Source organism: Anabrus simplex, chromosome X (assembly GCF_040414725.1).
Source record: "Anabrus simplex isolate iqAnaSimp1 chromosome X, ASM4041472v1, whole genome shotgun sequence".
NCBI lineage: Eukaryota > Metazoa > Arthropoda > Insecta > Orthoptera > Tettigoniidae > Anabrus > Anabrus simplex.
Genome location: NC_090279.1, coordinates 158,524,372 through 158,541,936, shown reverse-complemented (window position 1 = coordinate 158,541,936; position 17,565 = coordinate 158,524,372). Strand labels below are relative to the sequence as shown.

The 17,565-nt window shown below is 40.5% G+C and overlaps 1 protein-coding gene across 1 annotated transcript in view; it reads right to left on the bottom strand.

The window, feature by feature from the left end:
• The window catches only part of LOC136886301 (synaptic vesicle 2-related protein), a 90,885-nt gene that overhangs the window by 58,552 nt on the left and 14,768 nt on the right, over positions 1-17,565 (bottom strand). The window contains exons 4-6 of the mRNA XM_067159031.2: positions 16,037-16,108; positions 7,309-7,433; positions 5,417-5,480 (exon numbers count right to left, since the gene is read on the bottom strand). Coding sequence (XP_067015132.1) covers positions 5,417-5,480; positions 7,309-7,433; positions 16,037-16,108 — 261 coding nt within the window. The remainder of the gene's footprint in view (positions 1-5,416; positions 5,481-7,308; positions 7,434-16,036; positions 16,109-17,565) is intronic.

Below are 17,565 nucleotides of genomic sequence, written 5' to 3'. Positions count from 1 at the left end.
AGAGAATCTTTGTCTCAGGGTGCAGGGAATGAGAATGTCAACAGTCCTACAATCACAGCATGACAAGGGCAGATGCCAAAAGAGGGCAGCCCCCTTACTGCCCTATAGGAACTGTGGGCCCATATGTCACATGCCTGAAGTTATCTTCATAAAAAGTCGAAACGAGAGATGAAACAGACTGCGAGAGAGGCAGTTGCTATTACCAGAGATAGGAGTAGATGGAGATCTCTTGTATCCTCAACACCTCATAGTACAAGAGGGCTGGATTAAGTGTGTAAAGTAAATGCTACAGCTGTCCCATAATTAAGGCTACTGCCACTTCCTTCCCAGAGCTAGTCCTTTCCTATCCCATCGTTGTCATTTTTTTTTTTTTGCTACGGGCTTTACGTCGCACCGACACAGATAGGTCTTATGGCGACAATGGGATAGGAAAGGCCTAGGAGTTGGAAGGAAGCGGCCGTGGCCTTAATTAAGGTACAGCCCCAGCATTTGCCTGGTGTGAAAATGGGAAACCACGGAAAACCATCTTCAGGGCTGCCGATAGTGGGATTCGAACCTACTATCTCCCGGATGCAAGCTCACAGCCGCGCGCCTCTACGCGCACGGCCAACTCTCCCGGTGTCAAAAATCTAACCATATTAATATGATATTAAACTACCAGAATAAAAAAAACAAAAAAAAAACAAAAAAACCTACTATGAAGAAGTAATAACTGCTGATATTATGATGCCAAAGATGTTCTCACTTCAGACTAATGTCACTGTATGCTGGGTAGCTTAAGAAAGATGTACGTTTAAATTCTATGCTTTACTTGGCGTGAGAAGGATAATAATGTTATTGGCTTTACGTCCCATTAATTACTTTTTTTGTTTTTCGAAGATACCAAGGTGCCAGAATTTTCTCCCACAGGAGTTCGTTTACATGCCAGTAAATCTACTGACATGAGGCTGACATATCTGAGCACCCTCAAGTACCACCGGACTGAGCCACCCAGGATTGAACCTGCCAAGTTGGGGCCAGAAGACCAGCGCCTCAACTGTTTGAGCCACTCAGCCCGAAAGAGAAGGATAATCAGGTCAGTTTAGAATAATACAAAAAAAAAGACTCTCACACGCCCACATAGATCAGGCAGGGGGAAAGAAAACATAAGAGCATTATTAACAAATCATATGAAGATCTAATTAATACTGATTTTATTTCTTCCCTAAATATTTAATATTCAGAGGAGTATCCAATTAAAGTCACAAACCAATACCCTTTCCATCCATAGTAGATAACACAAAGTTCCATGCTAACTAATTAAATAAAGCTGGGAAATAGGACAGAAATATATGGTAGTTATTTTTGACCTACCTACACAGCTGTGCACAGTCCTTACTAGGCCAGAACATGCCATATATCAGCTTTATCAATAGCAAACTTCTGCTTGAATTTATACACACAAAATATTGTTCAGCAATAGCATTTACATTTTTTTTCTTTACGAGTTCTCAGAAGAGGTATCCATCTGCTTTCACACATTTGCAACATCTATTAATGAAAAGTCCATTCACAGGTCTGCTACAGTAATTCTTCCAATTTCAGTCCTAATATTTCCCTAAACTCTATTGTTAAAGGTTCTCACAGATGCGAGATTTTAGAGTAGCATTTCTGTCTCTTACCCTAATGCCCCGGGTTCAATTTTCGGTCAGTTCAAAGTCTCTAATTCTGGACTGAGGGCTGGAACACTCAGCATAGCAAGCCAAATGAGGAGTTGGCCAAAACTAGATGCAGTGGACTCGTACACTAAAGCCATGCAATGCAGCCAAAAATGTCATTTGCACACCACCTGGCCATCTGACTGGACAGCCAAGTCTTTGCAAGCCATAGGGTGTCCCCACAGACAAAAGTCGCACATGTTAAGGTCAGGGAAATGTGCTGAACTAATGATTCTGTGATAAAAATCCCAAGCAGTATGTGTTGTTGAAAAATCTTATTGAAAACATGCTTACTCCTCTTACTTTTACACATCTGTTCAAGAAACAGTTGCAAGTATTTGCAAGTAATACTTCTCTAAATTGGAACAGGAAGGACTTGGGAAACAGATGATAGAATACGTGCAAGTCCGGCCCCGCGGTGTAAGTGGCAACGCGTCCGCTTGTCACCTGGCGGCCCCGGGTTCGATTCCCGGCCGGGTTAGGGGTTTTTAACTGTAATGATTAATATCCCTGGCCTGGGTGTTTGTGACGTCCTTAATCTTCCTTTCCTCACACACAACATTCCACACTACCGCCATTCCAATTACACGCAGGTTCATACAATATGGTGCCAGTAGCGGCAAAAGATCCACATGGGTCGACGCCCCGAACAAATAGCATTTTTATTTTTAATGTGCAAGTAATATACAAAAATTGTTAATAATAATATTATTATTGGATGTCCGTCCCACTAACCACTTTTATGGTTTTCGGAGACACCAAGGTGCCAGAATTTAGCCCCACAGCAGTTCTTTTATGTGCCAGTAAATCTACCAGCACGAGGCTGACGTATTTGAGCGCCTTCAAGTACCACCGGACTGAGCCAAGATCGAACCTGCCAGCCTGGCGTAATAGCAGCAAACTGAGACCAATTGCCTACGTGCAACTTGATCATGGGAACTGTGTGTTCATTATGACAGGCGACTGACATGGCTTTGGTTACCTGTGAGCTGCAATCAGCTGTGAATGAAGGTCAAAAATAACTTCCTATACAAAAAGATACAAAAGATGAATGCAATGGCAGGTCAATGTGAAAAGAGGGAGCTACATTAATGAGACACCAGACAAACCTGAAAAAATGAAAAGGCAAAAACTAAACTCATCATCATACGCTGTTTTCTCAACAAAAATGGTCTCTCTCCTTATCAATCTCAGTCCATTTTGAACCATTTCTTCTCGGCCCATGAGTTCGTTTCTACTTCCCAGCTTCAATAGACAAAGCAAGCTTGTGGTTTTACAAGACTGTTCAAAACTATTTTTACAATATGCTTTATGTCGCACCAACTTGGATAGGTGTTATGGTGACGATGGGATAGGAAAGGACTAGGAGTGGGAAGGAAGCAACCATGGCCTTAAGTTACAGCCCCAGTATTTTCTTGGTGTGAAAATGGGAAATCATGGAAAACCATTTCAGGACTGCCAGCAGTGGGGTTTGAACCCCATCCTCAAGTAAAATTAGAGAGGAAACGTTTTGAAGAATGAAGGTATCAGCCAAAGAAAGACGAGGAAGGGCCACGAAGGGCGTGAAAATGAAATGCTCTAATAGCGTTGGGGTCAGAAAAGAACAATAGTTGACGAAGAGAGGTCAGATAGGAGAGATGAAAGTGAGGAGGCTGGAACAAGTAAGTGGAGGCAATGCCAGGACTCAGCTAAGGGCCCCGTGTTCACCAACTCAGACTCCCAAATTAAGAGCCCCTGGGGGTCTGCTTTGGTGAGAAGCTAGCAACAATGCCCCATAGCTTTCACCCCCTACCTAGCTCCATTCTCGACGGATCTCGGATCTGTAGGATATGAAGAAAATCAGATAAACACAACAAATTGGGAAGAAAAGAAAGGATAAAAGATTAAGACACGTGACAGAAGAAAAGGAACACAACAGAACAAACACTTAACCAACAGCATGGAGTGCCGTACTACGTACAGCATGTTCTGAACGTGGGCAAGTCTGGAGTGCCTTACTTATACACGACATACAGCCTCTGCATTATGTTCCCGTCTGTCATTGGAATTGTGAATTAATATTTACATCGGGAAGGGACAGTGTAATGTTTCCTTTTCCCTTCAGTGGATATATCTACTCTCTCTCTAGTGACCATTTCCTTTCCTCTGAACAACTTGAAAGTCGTGAATTTTAGTGCCGCAACAAGAGATCTTGATGAAAAGCTGTAAACTGTGGCTCTCTGATGACGGTAGGTGTATTTCTTCGGCGTAAAAGTAGCGGTACCTTTACCACTAGACCTATCAATGTACCTGCCAGGGATATTTGTTCTCAGCTACGTCAAACCATCTTGACATTCTAGAAAACGGAGTGGCTACCTTTTCAGACACCCAACAAGCTGAGAACAATTAAGACAATTGCCGTGTGGTGATCCTGTTTCTGACCTTAGAGAGAGACCGTAGTTATGTGTAGGCTGAGGATAGGTCATGGAAGATCTATGCACTCTTATCTCCAAAAGAGGAAGATCCCCCACAGTGTGTTCTTGTGGTGCCAAATTCACCGTGGCCCATATCCTCACAGAATGAGCCGATCTCTCTGGCCCTAAGATAGATCCTCAATCTGCAGGGGCCTCTCAAACTCATACTAGACAATGACAAGAATACTGCTGATCTCGTCATTCACTTTATTGTGAGTGGATTAATTAAGAGCATATAAAATCCAAGGATTCTGTTATTCGGGGTCTTTTTGGCTTAATACCGTAAATTATTTTTTCTTTTAATTTTTCCATATTCCTCCATTAAATAAATAGGTTTATTTTATTTTCTACTTAATTTTATCAGAGAGGAGGTTACCAATTGCACTTTTTCTTAAAATAAACATCACCACAACCATCTGTATTTCTCTGTCTTAGAAGAACAGGTACGATGACTCTGGTGATGGTGATCTTCATTACAATAATAGTGCCTTGATAGGCAATGTTGCTGTGGTGGAAATGAATGCTGAAAGTGGAAGCGACAGGAAGGTGTGTGGTATTGAGCGGCTTGCTAGCGTGTCAGGTGCCTGTGGATTCCAGTGGGACAGTGTGTCAACTAAAGTGGTTCAGAGGGAAGTATTTCATAATATACAGTAGAAGGAGTGTATTATACAGCACCAAAAACTACCGAGTTACAGCTGTTATATCATCACACATTTTACACTCCTAATTCACAGTGAGTAGCAGCCTCCCTCCAACAGTACAAGTGGCACGTGCTGTAACTTCTCCCGTGCTGAGAGGTCAAGGTTGACAGGAATATCTCAAGAACACGGGCAGGTATCCTCACTGAGTTTTTTATGTGGAAAGTGCAAAGTTGGGCAAACAAGCTTCTTACATTATTTACAGTATCTTGTGTGTATCAAAGAACTCAATATAAGAACAGGAATGTACATAGGAGATGAACATGATGGCTCAACGTAGGCACAAGGAGCAACAAAAAAGACATATCGATGAGAGTAAACACTGATAAAGCTGGGAAGCTTGTTGGAGACTGAGAGGTAGAATATAAGTGAAACTTGGGATTTATGAGTAAAAAAGCATAACTATGGAGTTTGTCCTTTCTGTAGGTCTCACTGCTCACACTGACCTGTCACTACATTTATTCTTTGCGCCAGTTCCTCTCCTTCCTAGCTTCTTGTTTTTGTAGCATTCCATGTTTGTTATATACAACATATAGAATGTTATATGTTACTTAAAAGACAAACTTACATCAAGAAGAACTACACACTTAGCTCGTTGCTTAGTGGGCAGAAATTCAGCATACAAGGTCACACTGAAAGCAAAGAAATTTACAAATCAAGTTCATAGTCTTCTCTTGTGAACACAAAAATTGCTGGAAACAGTGAGGAGGCTGTAATCCTTAAACATTCAGGAAACATATGACCTGTTTTAGGAAAGTTCTGAGATTGTGCCAACTTCTCTGACAATCAATGAAAATTGTCCCTTAATCTACACATGTAATAAAACTGTAAATTGGAGCGAAGTTTCTTCCACGGTAATCAGAGATATTTCAATGACTTTTGATGTACTGGTACCAGTATGTCAAGGAACATTCTTAACTGATGATAACATGAGGTGCTTTGAATAGCAGAGGCATAAGCACCAAAGTAGACTTGCTCTGTTTTTTCATGCAACATATAGTATTAAGTGTACTTTTTCATGGCTGTTAAGTGTGAATGGTCGATACGAATTGGTTATGAACAAAACATTATGTACTGCAGCTCAATCTTGAGAATAGCAAAGGAGTACGAACCAGCCTTCGGGCTGGTCGCTGTCCCGCGATAGCTACTATGTATTTAATAGCATGGGGCAATACATCTCTTAACAGAGGGGGTTGTTTGCTTTCAGCCATTCAACCCTTATAAATGAGTAAATTTATAATACCATTACTCATTCGGGACAAATATTTCAGATTCCCTATGGGAATCAACATCTATATCATCTGATGGCAAGCAGGCATCAATTTTTGGTAGTGAGACAAAGTCTCTCATAGTGCATTGGCACTGCCGGTGGCTCCAAGTAGCCTACACGGTGGCCTCCACGGTATGCACTAGCCATGCATCTTCGTAGGTGTGCTAGGTACCAACTGATGAGCCCAACCTAGCACATGGGGGCAAAACGCTGGCAACCAGGAATGAGTTTGCTGGAAAATTTATAATGTCCAATACCGGACCATTTATATTGGTATTATAAATTTACTCATTCGGGAGAAATATTTCAGATTCCCTATGGGAATCAATATCTATATCACAGAAAGTCTTGCCATACTTCCTCCCCTCCCCTCAGATTGCCTTCTAGTTTCTATAGTCGACTCTTTGCTATACACCAACATCCCCTCACACTGCAGGACTTCGGGCCATGCAGTCCTTCTTGAACACATGACGTCCAATGCCTTGCCCTGTACTTCCTTTCTCATCTGACTCACACAATACATTCTAGACCATAAATTTTTCGACTTCAGAGGGCAATTATTCTACCAGATTCTCAGCACCGCTATGGGTACAAGGATGGCACCATCCAACGCCAACCTCTTCATGGGAAAACTCGTGAAGAATTACTTCGCTACTGAATCTCTCCAGCCCCTAGTTCGGTGGAGGTTCTTTCTCCTGTGGCACCATGAAGCAAGCCTACTTGGCTTATTCCTACACCACCTCGACTCTATTTTCAGTGTCCACTTCACCTGGCAAGTCTCCCCCCACTTATCTCACTTACCTTGACATCGACCTCCCCCTCCAGGATGGCAGAACCGATGATTCTGAAGTTGGACATCAACTGGTACTCAGAAAAATACATGGCCTTAACATTAGACAACTGCTCCTTTTTTCTATTCACTTGTTTGTCTCTGCACTTCCCAGAGCTATGTTCAGTACATATGGTACACCCCGAAGAGATGTTACGTTCAGAACAGAAATGGCCAACCGGACAAAAGTGGAGGTGTTTATATGTTAAAATATTACTTTCTAATGGTCTTCGATGGAAGAAAGAAATCATGTTACTTGTGGTAAAAATAAAGATCAGTTTTTCACTGCTTAATCTTTTGAGAGTATAGCTTAAAATTTAGTTTGATAGCATTAGAGGTTGATAAAAGCACTTGTACTTACGACTGAGGAACACATCCAATGGCAAAGCCGACAAGCCCTCGTAGGAAGAGGAGCCACAAGTAATTGGGAGCCAGAGCACTCAGTAGTCCATAGTAGAAGAGTAGTACAGCACACAGTGTTAGGGCCTACAAGAGGATTAAAAATATCAGTACATGTCTTTATGATTGAAAAGTCAAACATTCTTGTTAGCTACTGGCGATCACTACATTTTATTCACATTCAAATATTGCACCACACAACTGGTCTAAGGTATTATACATTTAGCACAGAGAATCTGCAGTCAAATTCTAACAAGATTTTCAAAAAAAAAAAAAAATCTGTTTTAGGTACAAACATACTCCTGTGGAACACAGTCATCCATGTTCACGTATCAGTAAATGATAATGATGATATCTGTTTAGTGGTGTCCAGCTTTCAGCAATTCTATGGGTCAAAACTCTTTCCTGTGCAATTCCAAAATGCCCCTTTCAGTTGCTTCACTGCCTTTTCTCAAGAATACAATTTCTTAAAATGATCAAAATGCAAGATATGCAGTCTTATGAACTTTCCTTCAAGCGACAAACAAAGCGACACATCTGGCATAACGTCCCAGACAGTCCTTATAATTTTTGCAGCCTATGGTTTCTGTAAAGGGTCTGCTCGGCCGAAGGGGTAAAGGCATGCTCGGCTCACCCAGAAGGATGTGGGTTCAATTCCCCATCAGGAAGTCAAAAAATTTAAGATTTCCACTTCCAGAGGTGCACATGGCCCTGAGGTAATTCCTGGGGGCACAACCAGCCGGGCATAGCGCTAACCACTCTACCCCACCAAGTGCCGAGGTTACGGATAGTGGAAACCTGTACCTTCCACTCCTCCCAGTGCCATCATGGCCTGTACGGTGATTGCTTTACATTCCTTTATGGTTTCTGTAACAGTTTCCTAGAGAACCATAGCTTGAAAACATCCAACCTCCTTTGGCTTTCTTCAACTTCCAGTTCTCTCACCAGCATGTCGATATTACAAAAGGGATTGCATGCACCAATCAGCGTTTGGTAAACAACGCAACATCTCTGCTCTTCCAGATTGGTTTCATGTCCATGGCTAAGTGAAACATTCACCTCTTGATCTTTGGACTGCAGTCTTCACTTTGGCAGTGGTTCCTAAAAAATTAAGTCCTTCACATATTCAACCTCTATTCCTGGCCTTTTTTGCAATTTACTGAGGTCAGCAAATGTTTCTGCAACTTATCCTAGGTAATTCTGGGGTTGCTGGAGCCACTCAGGGCAATCTGCCAGTTAGAGTTAATACATGGTTAAGTGTAAGAGCTGTCTTGCCGGGCTGAGTGGCTCAGACGGTTGAGACGTTGGCCTTCTGACCCCAACTTGGCTGGTTCGATCCTGGCTCAGTCCGGTGGTATTTGAAGGTGCTCAAATACATCAGCCTCATGTTGGCAGATTTACTGGCACGTAAAAGAACTCCTGTGGGACAAAATCCTGGCAACCATAAAAGTCGTTAGTGGGAAGTAAAGCAAATATCATTATTATTAAGAGCTGTCTTTGCTGGCAAGACCTAGTGTTTACAGTGCACTATGTCTTCTGGAACGAACTAGAGCAATTTTGTTACTTTCATTGATCTGTCTGTCTCAGTCTCATCCTTAGCTTTGACAATACGAAAGTGACCGAGGTATGAGCGATGCTAGTAATGCCATTCTTTATGCAGCCAGTCACTGCTATGAAAGGTGTGAAAATGTTGCTCACAGGGAGAGGTATACATTTTTTGTATTCATTTATGTTCGACTTTGCGAAAAGGAAACAATTTTTTGCATTATTTTGTGAAATAGGGCTTATCCCATCACTTTAATTTTGCTTTAATCCTATCCTAAAGTTATTCATAACAAGTTTAAATCGTGAGATTTGTGAATTATTTATGTGATAGATAAAGAGAAGCAATACTGATAATCATTCATTATTCCTTATGTAATTTTGATTAGAACTATAACATAGCCCTAACAAGATTACATAACAAATTACCCTTTCACCCTATATGGCCATACCATCAAGGGATTTTATAGAATATTTATACGAAGAGATACTTCTGTCGAAATGAGAAATGCTTATTCTGTCTTCTGTTTCCCTTCACACACGTGATATAGGAATACAATTTCAAGGTCGTTATTTTCCACGAATTGTGCTGCATTTTCACACTTACCGCAAAATAAGTAAATTTTGCTTTAATTCACTGTAATTAGCAAAAACAAAATCACTAATTACTTAACGAGAGCCACCGAGCGAGTTGGCCATGCGGTTATGGGCGCACAGCTGTGAACTTGCATCCGGGAAATAGTAGGTTCGAACTCCACTGTCGGCAGCCCTGAAGATTGTTTTCCGTGGTTTTCCATTTTCACACCAGGCAAATGTTGGGGCTGTTGTACCTTAATTAAGGTCACAGCCGCTTCCTTCCCACTCTTAGGCCCTTCCTAACCCATCGTCGCCATAAGACCTATCTGTATCGGTGCTAGATAAAGCCAATTATAAAAAAATATATATATTAACCAGAATCATATGATTCATTAAGATATTTCAAAACCGCTTCAAAATATTTTTTGTCATGTTTATCGTTGATGCAAAAAAAATCATGCATTTACTCGTCGGTCGGTCGGTGCATGCATTTCAGTGGGCCTGGCAGACTGGTATGTAATAGCAACGTCTGGCTCAGAGAGGAAAGCAATAGGAAACTACCTCACTTTTCATTTCCCTAGTATGCCTCTTCAGTAATGCCTAGGTCATTTATGACAGCTAATGGTGGAGCTGTTGAGGATCCAACCAGCCTTTGGGCTGAGGACTGAACATACGAACATACATACAAGTGTAAGAGACGATCAAGAGCCCTAACTCTGCCACTTGTAAAGGCATAATAAATCAAACATGATGATATAGTGCAAGAGGAGTGTGTCTTAGAACATGATAATAGTATGCAAGGCTTGTTAAATACCCCAAGAAATTTCAGATGGTAATATCAAAATTATCCAATGATATTTACTGTACCAGGAATGCCTATGGCCTGGCATATCATATTTATAATTCATCATTTGTTAAAGAATTGCTAAGCTTTAACATTGGAAACAGCCTTACGAACGAATGTTCTCGACTCAGCTGCTTGCTATAGGAGTGAGAGAGACAGCGCGGTGTCACAGGGCAAGGAACCGGCTGAGTGACGTAATCGCCACGTGCTGTAGACCCACCCATCTGGAATGATCTAGAAACATTTTTTATATCTACTAAACAGCTTAAGTTAAAGAAATAGAGCTACACCAGCGTTAGCCCGCATTTAGAAAGGAAAGTAGAAAAAAATCTGAAGTAAATCCATCCAATAATTTCGGAGATATCGAGGTGGAAATGAAACCACATTTTTGTTGCTTCGAGCAGCGAGCCGGTCAGCCACAGGTTTAAAAGGTCAACGACTCGCCGAGTATAACCAGTTGAAATCTGCAACTCGACTATGTAAGGTGATGATTCCGTCGTGTCGCGCTATGCGAAGTCGGAGTGATTAAGTCGTGCCATACAGAAATACTTAGAATATTCGCCGTATAAGAATGTGATACTTATAAATTTCAGCCACGTCGTGGACTTGTAAAAATTTCAAAGTGCATCTAAGTCGAACTCTGAGTAAGAAGAAAACTTAGGAATTTTCTACTGAGTCGTGGACTTGTCAATTTTCAAGGTGTTTTTATGTTGATCTCAATATAGTGCGAGACTTATAAATTTCAACCATGTTGTGGACTTGTCGATTTTTCAATGTGCATTTAATTCTAACTCTGTCATTCTCAGATACAGCGTTACGGACATTGAAAAGATTGTGTGTGATAATTTGAACTTGTTATTGCTGATGCATTTCCAAATTTAAGGACATTTCTACGTGTGTTCTAAAATTTGAACTATGACTTTGAACTGTTTAAAGTGTTGTGATAGTCAGACACTCAATGATTATTAGGATCGAACGTGGACAATTTTCACATATTTAACGAATGTTTGAACAGTGCTATTAGGCAATTGAGTGAACCTCAAGGACATTTTATGTCACTTATAGGAAGCACGGACTTTAGTAAGGCTAACTTACACTGAAAATTCAATTAAGACGTGTGTTTGAAATATTTAGAGACTGTTGAATGCGTCTTATATGGACTGAATTTACGCTCTATATTTACATGAACTGTGAACTTGACGTTTCATTCTGAACTTATTACTACGTGTTCTAAATGTCATGAACTGTGTTCAGTCTTAATATCGCACATTACATGTGCAATTAAACACACTTGTGATTTAAGAAGTGAAACATTTTACTGTAAATACTTCAGAGACGTGTGTTTCTAACATTTCAGACAGTACTAAAAACCATTATTATTTTGAGTATTACGTTGAATACTGTGTTACGAAGTGCAATTATGAACTGTGATTTAAGACTCACGTAATTCTAAAGTGCAGTACTAGTCATTCTTAATTTGCAAATATCCAGTTAACAGACTGTGCTACTTTTTTTCATTACCGTGTAAATTGAACTTTCCCGTGTGTCAATTATATCAGATGACACCGGAAATCTGGACCAAGTGTTAAAGCCTCGTATTCACTCGAACATCTAATTCAATGCGGGATGGATTGTGACGTTGGAGGAGATACGTGGTACATCGAGGGATATAATTCGTGGTACGTCAAGGGATATGGAACGTAGTACGACGTTGCTGGTGCTTGGTTCAACCTCATGCTGATCTCATCGTGGGAGTTCCAATCGCCAACCTACGGACCCGCATTTCATCAGTTCCAGCTTGCAGAACTCGGGTGATATGAGTGCACTTTACAATTTTTACTCTGGTGAATAACTTCAAAATATTGCACTAGACAATCACAGACTCATTGCAAAGGCACTTTTCAATCATAATTATCTTGAGTGCTACATTAATCAAATACAAGTGCCAAATTCATGAAAGTTTAATTTTCGTGTGAATTTCAATTCTACCATTTAAATAAAATGTAGGAATCAATTTAGATGAACTGTAGCTCTATTTATGAAAACAAGTGAATTTAGATGGACTTTAGGGTTTTCTGAAACAGTGTTTATTTTCTGAAACCATATTCAATCTGTGAATTTCAATTTAAAAAGACTCTAGGATTTCACATGAGTGATTTATGAGAATCAATGTTTAATTTTGAACTTTTGAAAACCATATTCAATTTATGATTTATGAAATATTCATGAAATAAGTGTTTATTTTGAGTCATATTCAATTTATGAATTACAAGTCAAGATTTTAATTGGACTTTAGTAATCAACCCAGATGAACTGTAGGGTTTATTTGAGTGTGATTATCAAGAATAAGAGTTGATTTTGGACATTTTCAAGCCTCAGGAAAACATATTCGACGAAAGGATATATTTCTGTTCAACCTTATATGCATTAAAGAGTTTTGATTTTTTTTTTTCTTTTTTCGAATTGATCATGTCAATGAAAGAACATATTTTCAAGATAAGTTCAAGAGTTTAAATGCGAGACAGAAAAGGGTGATATTTCAGTTCTTGAATAAATTCATCAGGAAAATTATACCATCTATTATTTCACCCTGCAAAAATTCCTTCTCTGTACCGGCTCCTAAGTACCGCACACTACCTGAGACCCTTTCCCATGTTCAAGAGCCCAACCACTTTTCCTGGTACATTACATTCATGTTATTTGCAGATGATATTGTGATTTGGGGAGAAGAGGACATGAATGCTCAAGAACAGTTAGATGTGGTGAATGGGAAGATCAAAGAATGTGGATTGAAAATATGTGTAGAAAAGAGTAAAACTCTTGTTATGACCAGAGGGGGAAAAAGAAGGGAAAGGTCAGATTAGACTTGCAGACAAGCCCCTGGAAGTAGTGGAGACGTTCAAATACCTGGGGAGTGAAGTAATGGAGAATGCTCGACTGGATGCTGAATTTAGTAAGAGGATTCAAGCTGGAAGCTGTTTCTATCATAGTGTAAGAAACATGTTATGGGACAAAGATGTACCAATGGAAGCAAAGGTGGTGGTGGTGGTGATTATTGTTTTAAGAGGAAGTACAACTGGGCAACCATCCTCTATATAACACTAATCAGAGGAAAAAGTGGAAGGGATCCGACCCTTCGAAAAATGAAGATATCGGTCAAAGAAAGGCAAGGGCCACGAAGGGCGTGAAAATGAAAGACTCCCTAGCCCTCGCAAACCTAATAGCGTCGGGGTCGGAAAAGAACAAGAGTTGACCAAGGGAGGTCGGATAGGATGGATGAAAGTGAGGAGCCTGGCACAAGTGAGTGGAAGCAATGCCAGGACTCAGCTAAGGGCCCCGTGGTCGCCAACCCACGCTCCAAAGTTTAGAGCCCCTGGGGCCCCTTTTAGTCGCCTCTTACGACAGGATGGAAGCAAAGGAAACTATGTACAGGATGTATTATGTACCCATAACAACTTATGGAGCAGAGACTTGGACAATGACAAAGAGGATGAGAGTCTAATACAGGCACCCGAAATGAAGTTCTTGAGGATTACGATAGAGAAGAGTAGAAGAGACAAAATAAGGAATGAGAAAATCCGGCAAGAAATTAGAGTGGAAAAAATTAATGATAGAATACAAAAGAGCCTATTACAATGGTTTGGGCACATAAAGAGAAAGAGTGATGAAAGAGTGCCAAAAAAGATTATGGAAATACAAATGCAAGGAAGGAGAGGCCGCGGATGACCACGATTGAGATGGAAGAACCAATCCAAAACAGTATTAGAGAAAGAAACCTGGACTGGGACACGGTATTGGAGGAGTGGTGGAAAGACTAAAGAAAGTGGAGAGGAATCAATATTTTCCCCCACCTGGCTACAGCTGGATAATTTTTAAATTTTTTTTTGCTATGGCGACAATGGAACAGGAAAGGGCTAGGAGTGAGAAGGAGGCAGCCGTGGATTTAATTAAGGTACAGCCCCAGCATATGGCTGGTGTGAAAATGGAAAACCACGGAAAACCATCTTCAGGGCTGCCGACAGTGGGGTTCGAACCCACTATCCTCCGAATACTGGATACTGGCCGCACTTAAGCGACTGCAGCTATCGAGTTCGGTACACAGCTGGATAATGGGAAATGATGACGACGACGACTTGCAGGCAACTAATTTAGAATAACCCTGTATACAGCTGCTTCAGAACAATGCAAGGGCGATAACTCATTGATTTCCGAGAGTGAAATATACGTCATATATGGAGTAAGTCTGATTACAAAGGTACACATTTACATAATCCATAGATCGGATAAACACAGATCAGTGCGGGAAGAGGGAGCTACAAGAAAACGAGACAAGGATAAACCTGAAAACATAACAAGACAATGACAATCTCTATATTTTCTTACACTGCAGCTTTTAAATAGATAGGCTCTCTCTTCATCAATCCTAACTCTTCTACATCCATTTCTTCTGAGCCCCCTATGAGCCGGTTCTGCTTCCCAGCTCTATCAGGAGGGCGGGTATCAATACTCGTTGAGCAGCAAACTTAACAGATAATCTGTCTTGATGTGGGAAGTTTAGGATAAGATGAAAAGTGGATAAATACTCAAAAAAATGAAGTAATATACGATAAAACTGAATGAAAAAAAATATCTATAGCCTGTTTTCTGTCATTCGACTGGGTCAGGAATGGAATGAAGCCCCATCTGGCAGTGAGGATAGGAATTGTGCCAGCTGTGAAAGCCTATCGCACCTAGAATTGAATAAAAGTATAAAAATTAAAGAACACAGGACAAACACAAAACCCAACCCAAATCCCATGGCGCAACTGCTCCAAAGGGCCATGGTCTACCAAGCAACCACTGCTATGTCTGAAGGCCTGCAGATTATGAGGTGTTATGTGGTCAGCATGACGAATCCTCACAACCGTTATTCTTGGCTTTCCAGACGGCCATCTCACCATGAGCTAGCTCCTCAATTGTAATCATGTAGGCTGAATGGACCTCAAACCAGCCCTCAGATCCGGGTAAAAATACCTGAACTGACCGGGAATCAAACCCAGGGCCTTGGGGTAAGAGGCAGGGGGACGCTACCTCTACCCCACGGGGCCAGCACAGGACAAAAACAAAAGGAAAAACAAATCCAACAAGTCAACATAGATGATGGAAAGGAAAAAGTGACAAATGAAGTCATATACAGAACAACAATACATTTGCTTGTCTATCGGTAACAGTGTGTTAACAGCTACTTGCTTTCATTTAAATACTTCTTAATTTGTTAATACAAAACTGAATTTCTTTCTATTCTTTTTTAGCATTAAATTGTTGTTGACCAACTCCAGTTACCTGGGTGTGGTGTTCAAGCCCTCTCCATCTTTATTTATCCCTGAAATCCAAGAATCGTTTTGTGTTCAAAAGCAATAGAAGACATTAACAATGGTTTGCTAGACCTATCATAGACCTTTGCATTACTGTTTTGTTTTGTACTAGATGGTCAGCACCTGACAAGCATTTCCTCTTGTTAGTTAGATCTATGGTTTATCCCTCAATACTCGGGAGGCTGACTGCAAAGGCTGCCCACTAGGCGTCGAGGTCGTAACATCCCTATGCCAGTATTCTGTGTTAATTAGAGAATGACTGGGAGAAAATTGCAAAGAATACAGTAGTGTTGATCAAGTGATTAACATGCTCCTAAATGCTTAACTAAAAACAGAGAGGTAAAATATTTAACTCTGATTTATGGTTTCTGTACCTGCTTTCTGCCATATCGGTCACTCAGGTTGCCCCAGAATGTAGAACTCAGCATCATTCCCAGGAACACAACCTAAACAATATCAATTCAACAATATTATTCATCAATAGATGGACAATTTATTAGTTTATATTTCTATATGCCCAACTGATTTGGCGCTAAGCAAGAATGTTGTATTAATAATGGAATCCAATGTTGCTGTTGCAGCTTCATGGAAGGTTCTTGGGACACTGTATTAAAACTTCATCCTGTGCTACCCAACATTCACCACATTCAGCTACACGCAGAATGACTGTCGTTTGTTCACTTCTCGCAGAGGACGCGGCTGGTCGGTCCACAAGGCTGCCAACCTATCTAGTTAGGAATTAATATAAGCACTAATTCGAGAGGTGATCTACAACTTTTTTCTTGCCAAGCGGACAGTATGTGCTACGGCCATACCTAAAAATCTCTCGAAGGGAGTGTGCCCCCAAAGGGGCCACTGTTCTCATGACAGAGATTGGCTTAGGACAAAAGCATCACATCTATTTATTTGTGCTTTTATTCTGCCGGGTTTGGTAACAGAATCTAATTATCATCACTAATGAGGATGATGTCACATCCCATTTTATATTTGCCAATGGACAATGGCGTGTAACACTCTTTATTAGGTTATAAAGGTAAATGTACTTCTGGAGGTGGGCTGGTGGGTTCCTTGACATCGCAATGAACACATCTCTCCCTCTAGAAAGAATTTCAAGTAAGATTTGCATAATTTCTACTTCCTTATAATGTTACAAACCTCGGGTAGCACGGTGTCAATTTATGCTGACACTGTGATCAACTGTTGTTCTAACTGATACAATGTGGTAATTAACTGATTTTCCTAAGTATAGTAATAGGCTCGCTAGAGAAATTCTTTAAACATCGTCAACGTACCTCAATATAGAGAAATACATTAAAATTATCAGTGCTAGTGTTAATATTTCAATATACTACAGAAACATTTTCTTCTTATTCCACCACCCTTATCCCAAGAACTTAAATTCTAGAACTTATTTTAATAATGTCCTTACCGAGCTCGATAGCTGCAGTTGCTTAAGTGCGGCCAAATTCTAGAACTTATTTTAATAATGTCCTTACCGAGCTCGATAGCTGCAGTTGCTTAAGTGCGGCCAGTATCCAGTATTCGGGAGATAGTGGGTATGAACCCCACTGTCGGAAGCCCTGAAGATGGTTTTCCATAGTTTCCCACTTTCACACCAGGCAAATGCGGAGGCTGTACCTTAATTAAGGCTGCGGACACTTCTTTCCCGCTCCTAGCCCTTTTCTGCTCCATCGTCGCCATAAGACCTATCTGAGTCGATGTGACGTAACAGAACTTGCAAAAACAAAATATAATAATGTCCTGCTTTGTCTCCACTCCAGCAGGACATTATTAAGGTAAGTTCTAGAATTAAAGTTCCTAAATATTCAACGGAGATAAACATAAATATTACTTCTAAATATTTGAGTGAGACTTGATAAAATCTAATGATGTTCTTTTAAGA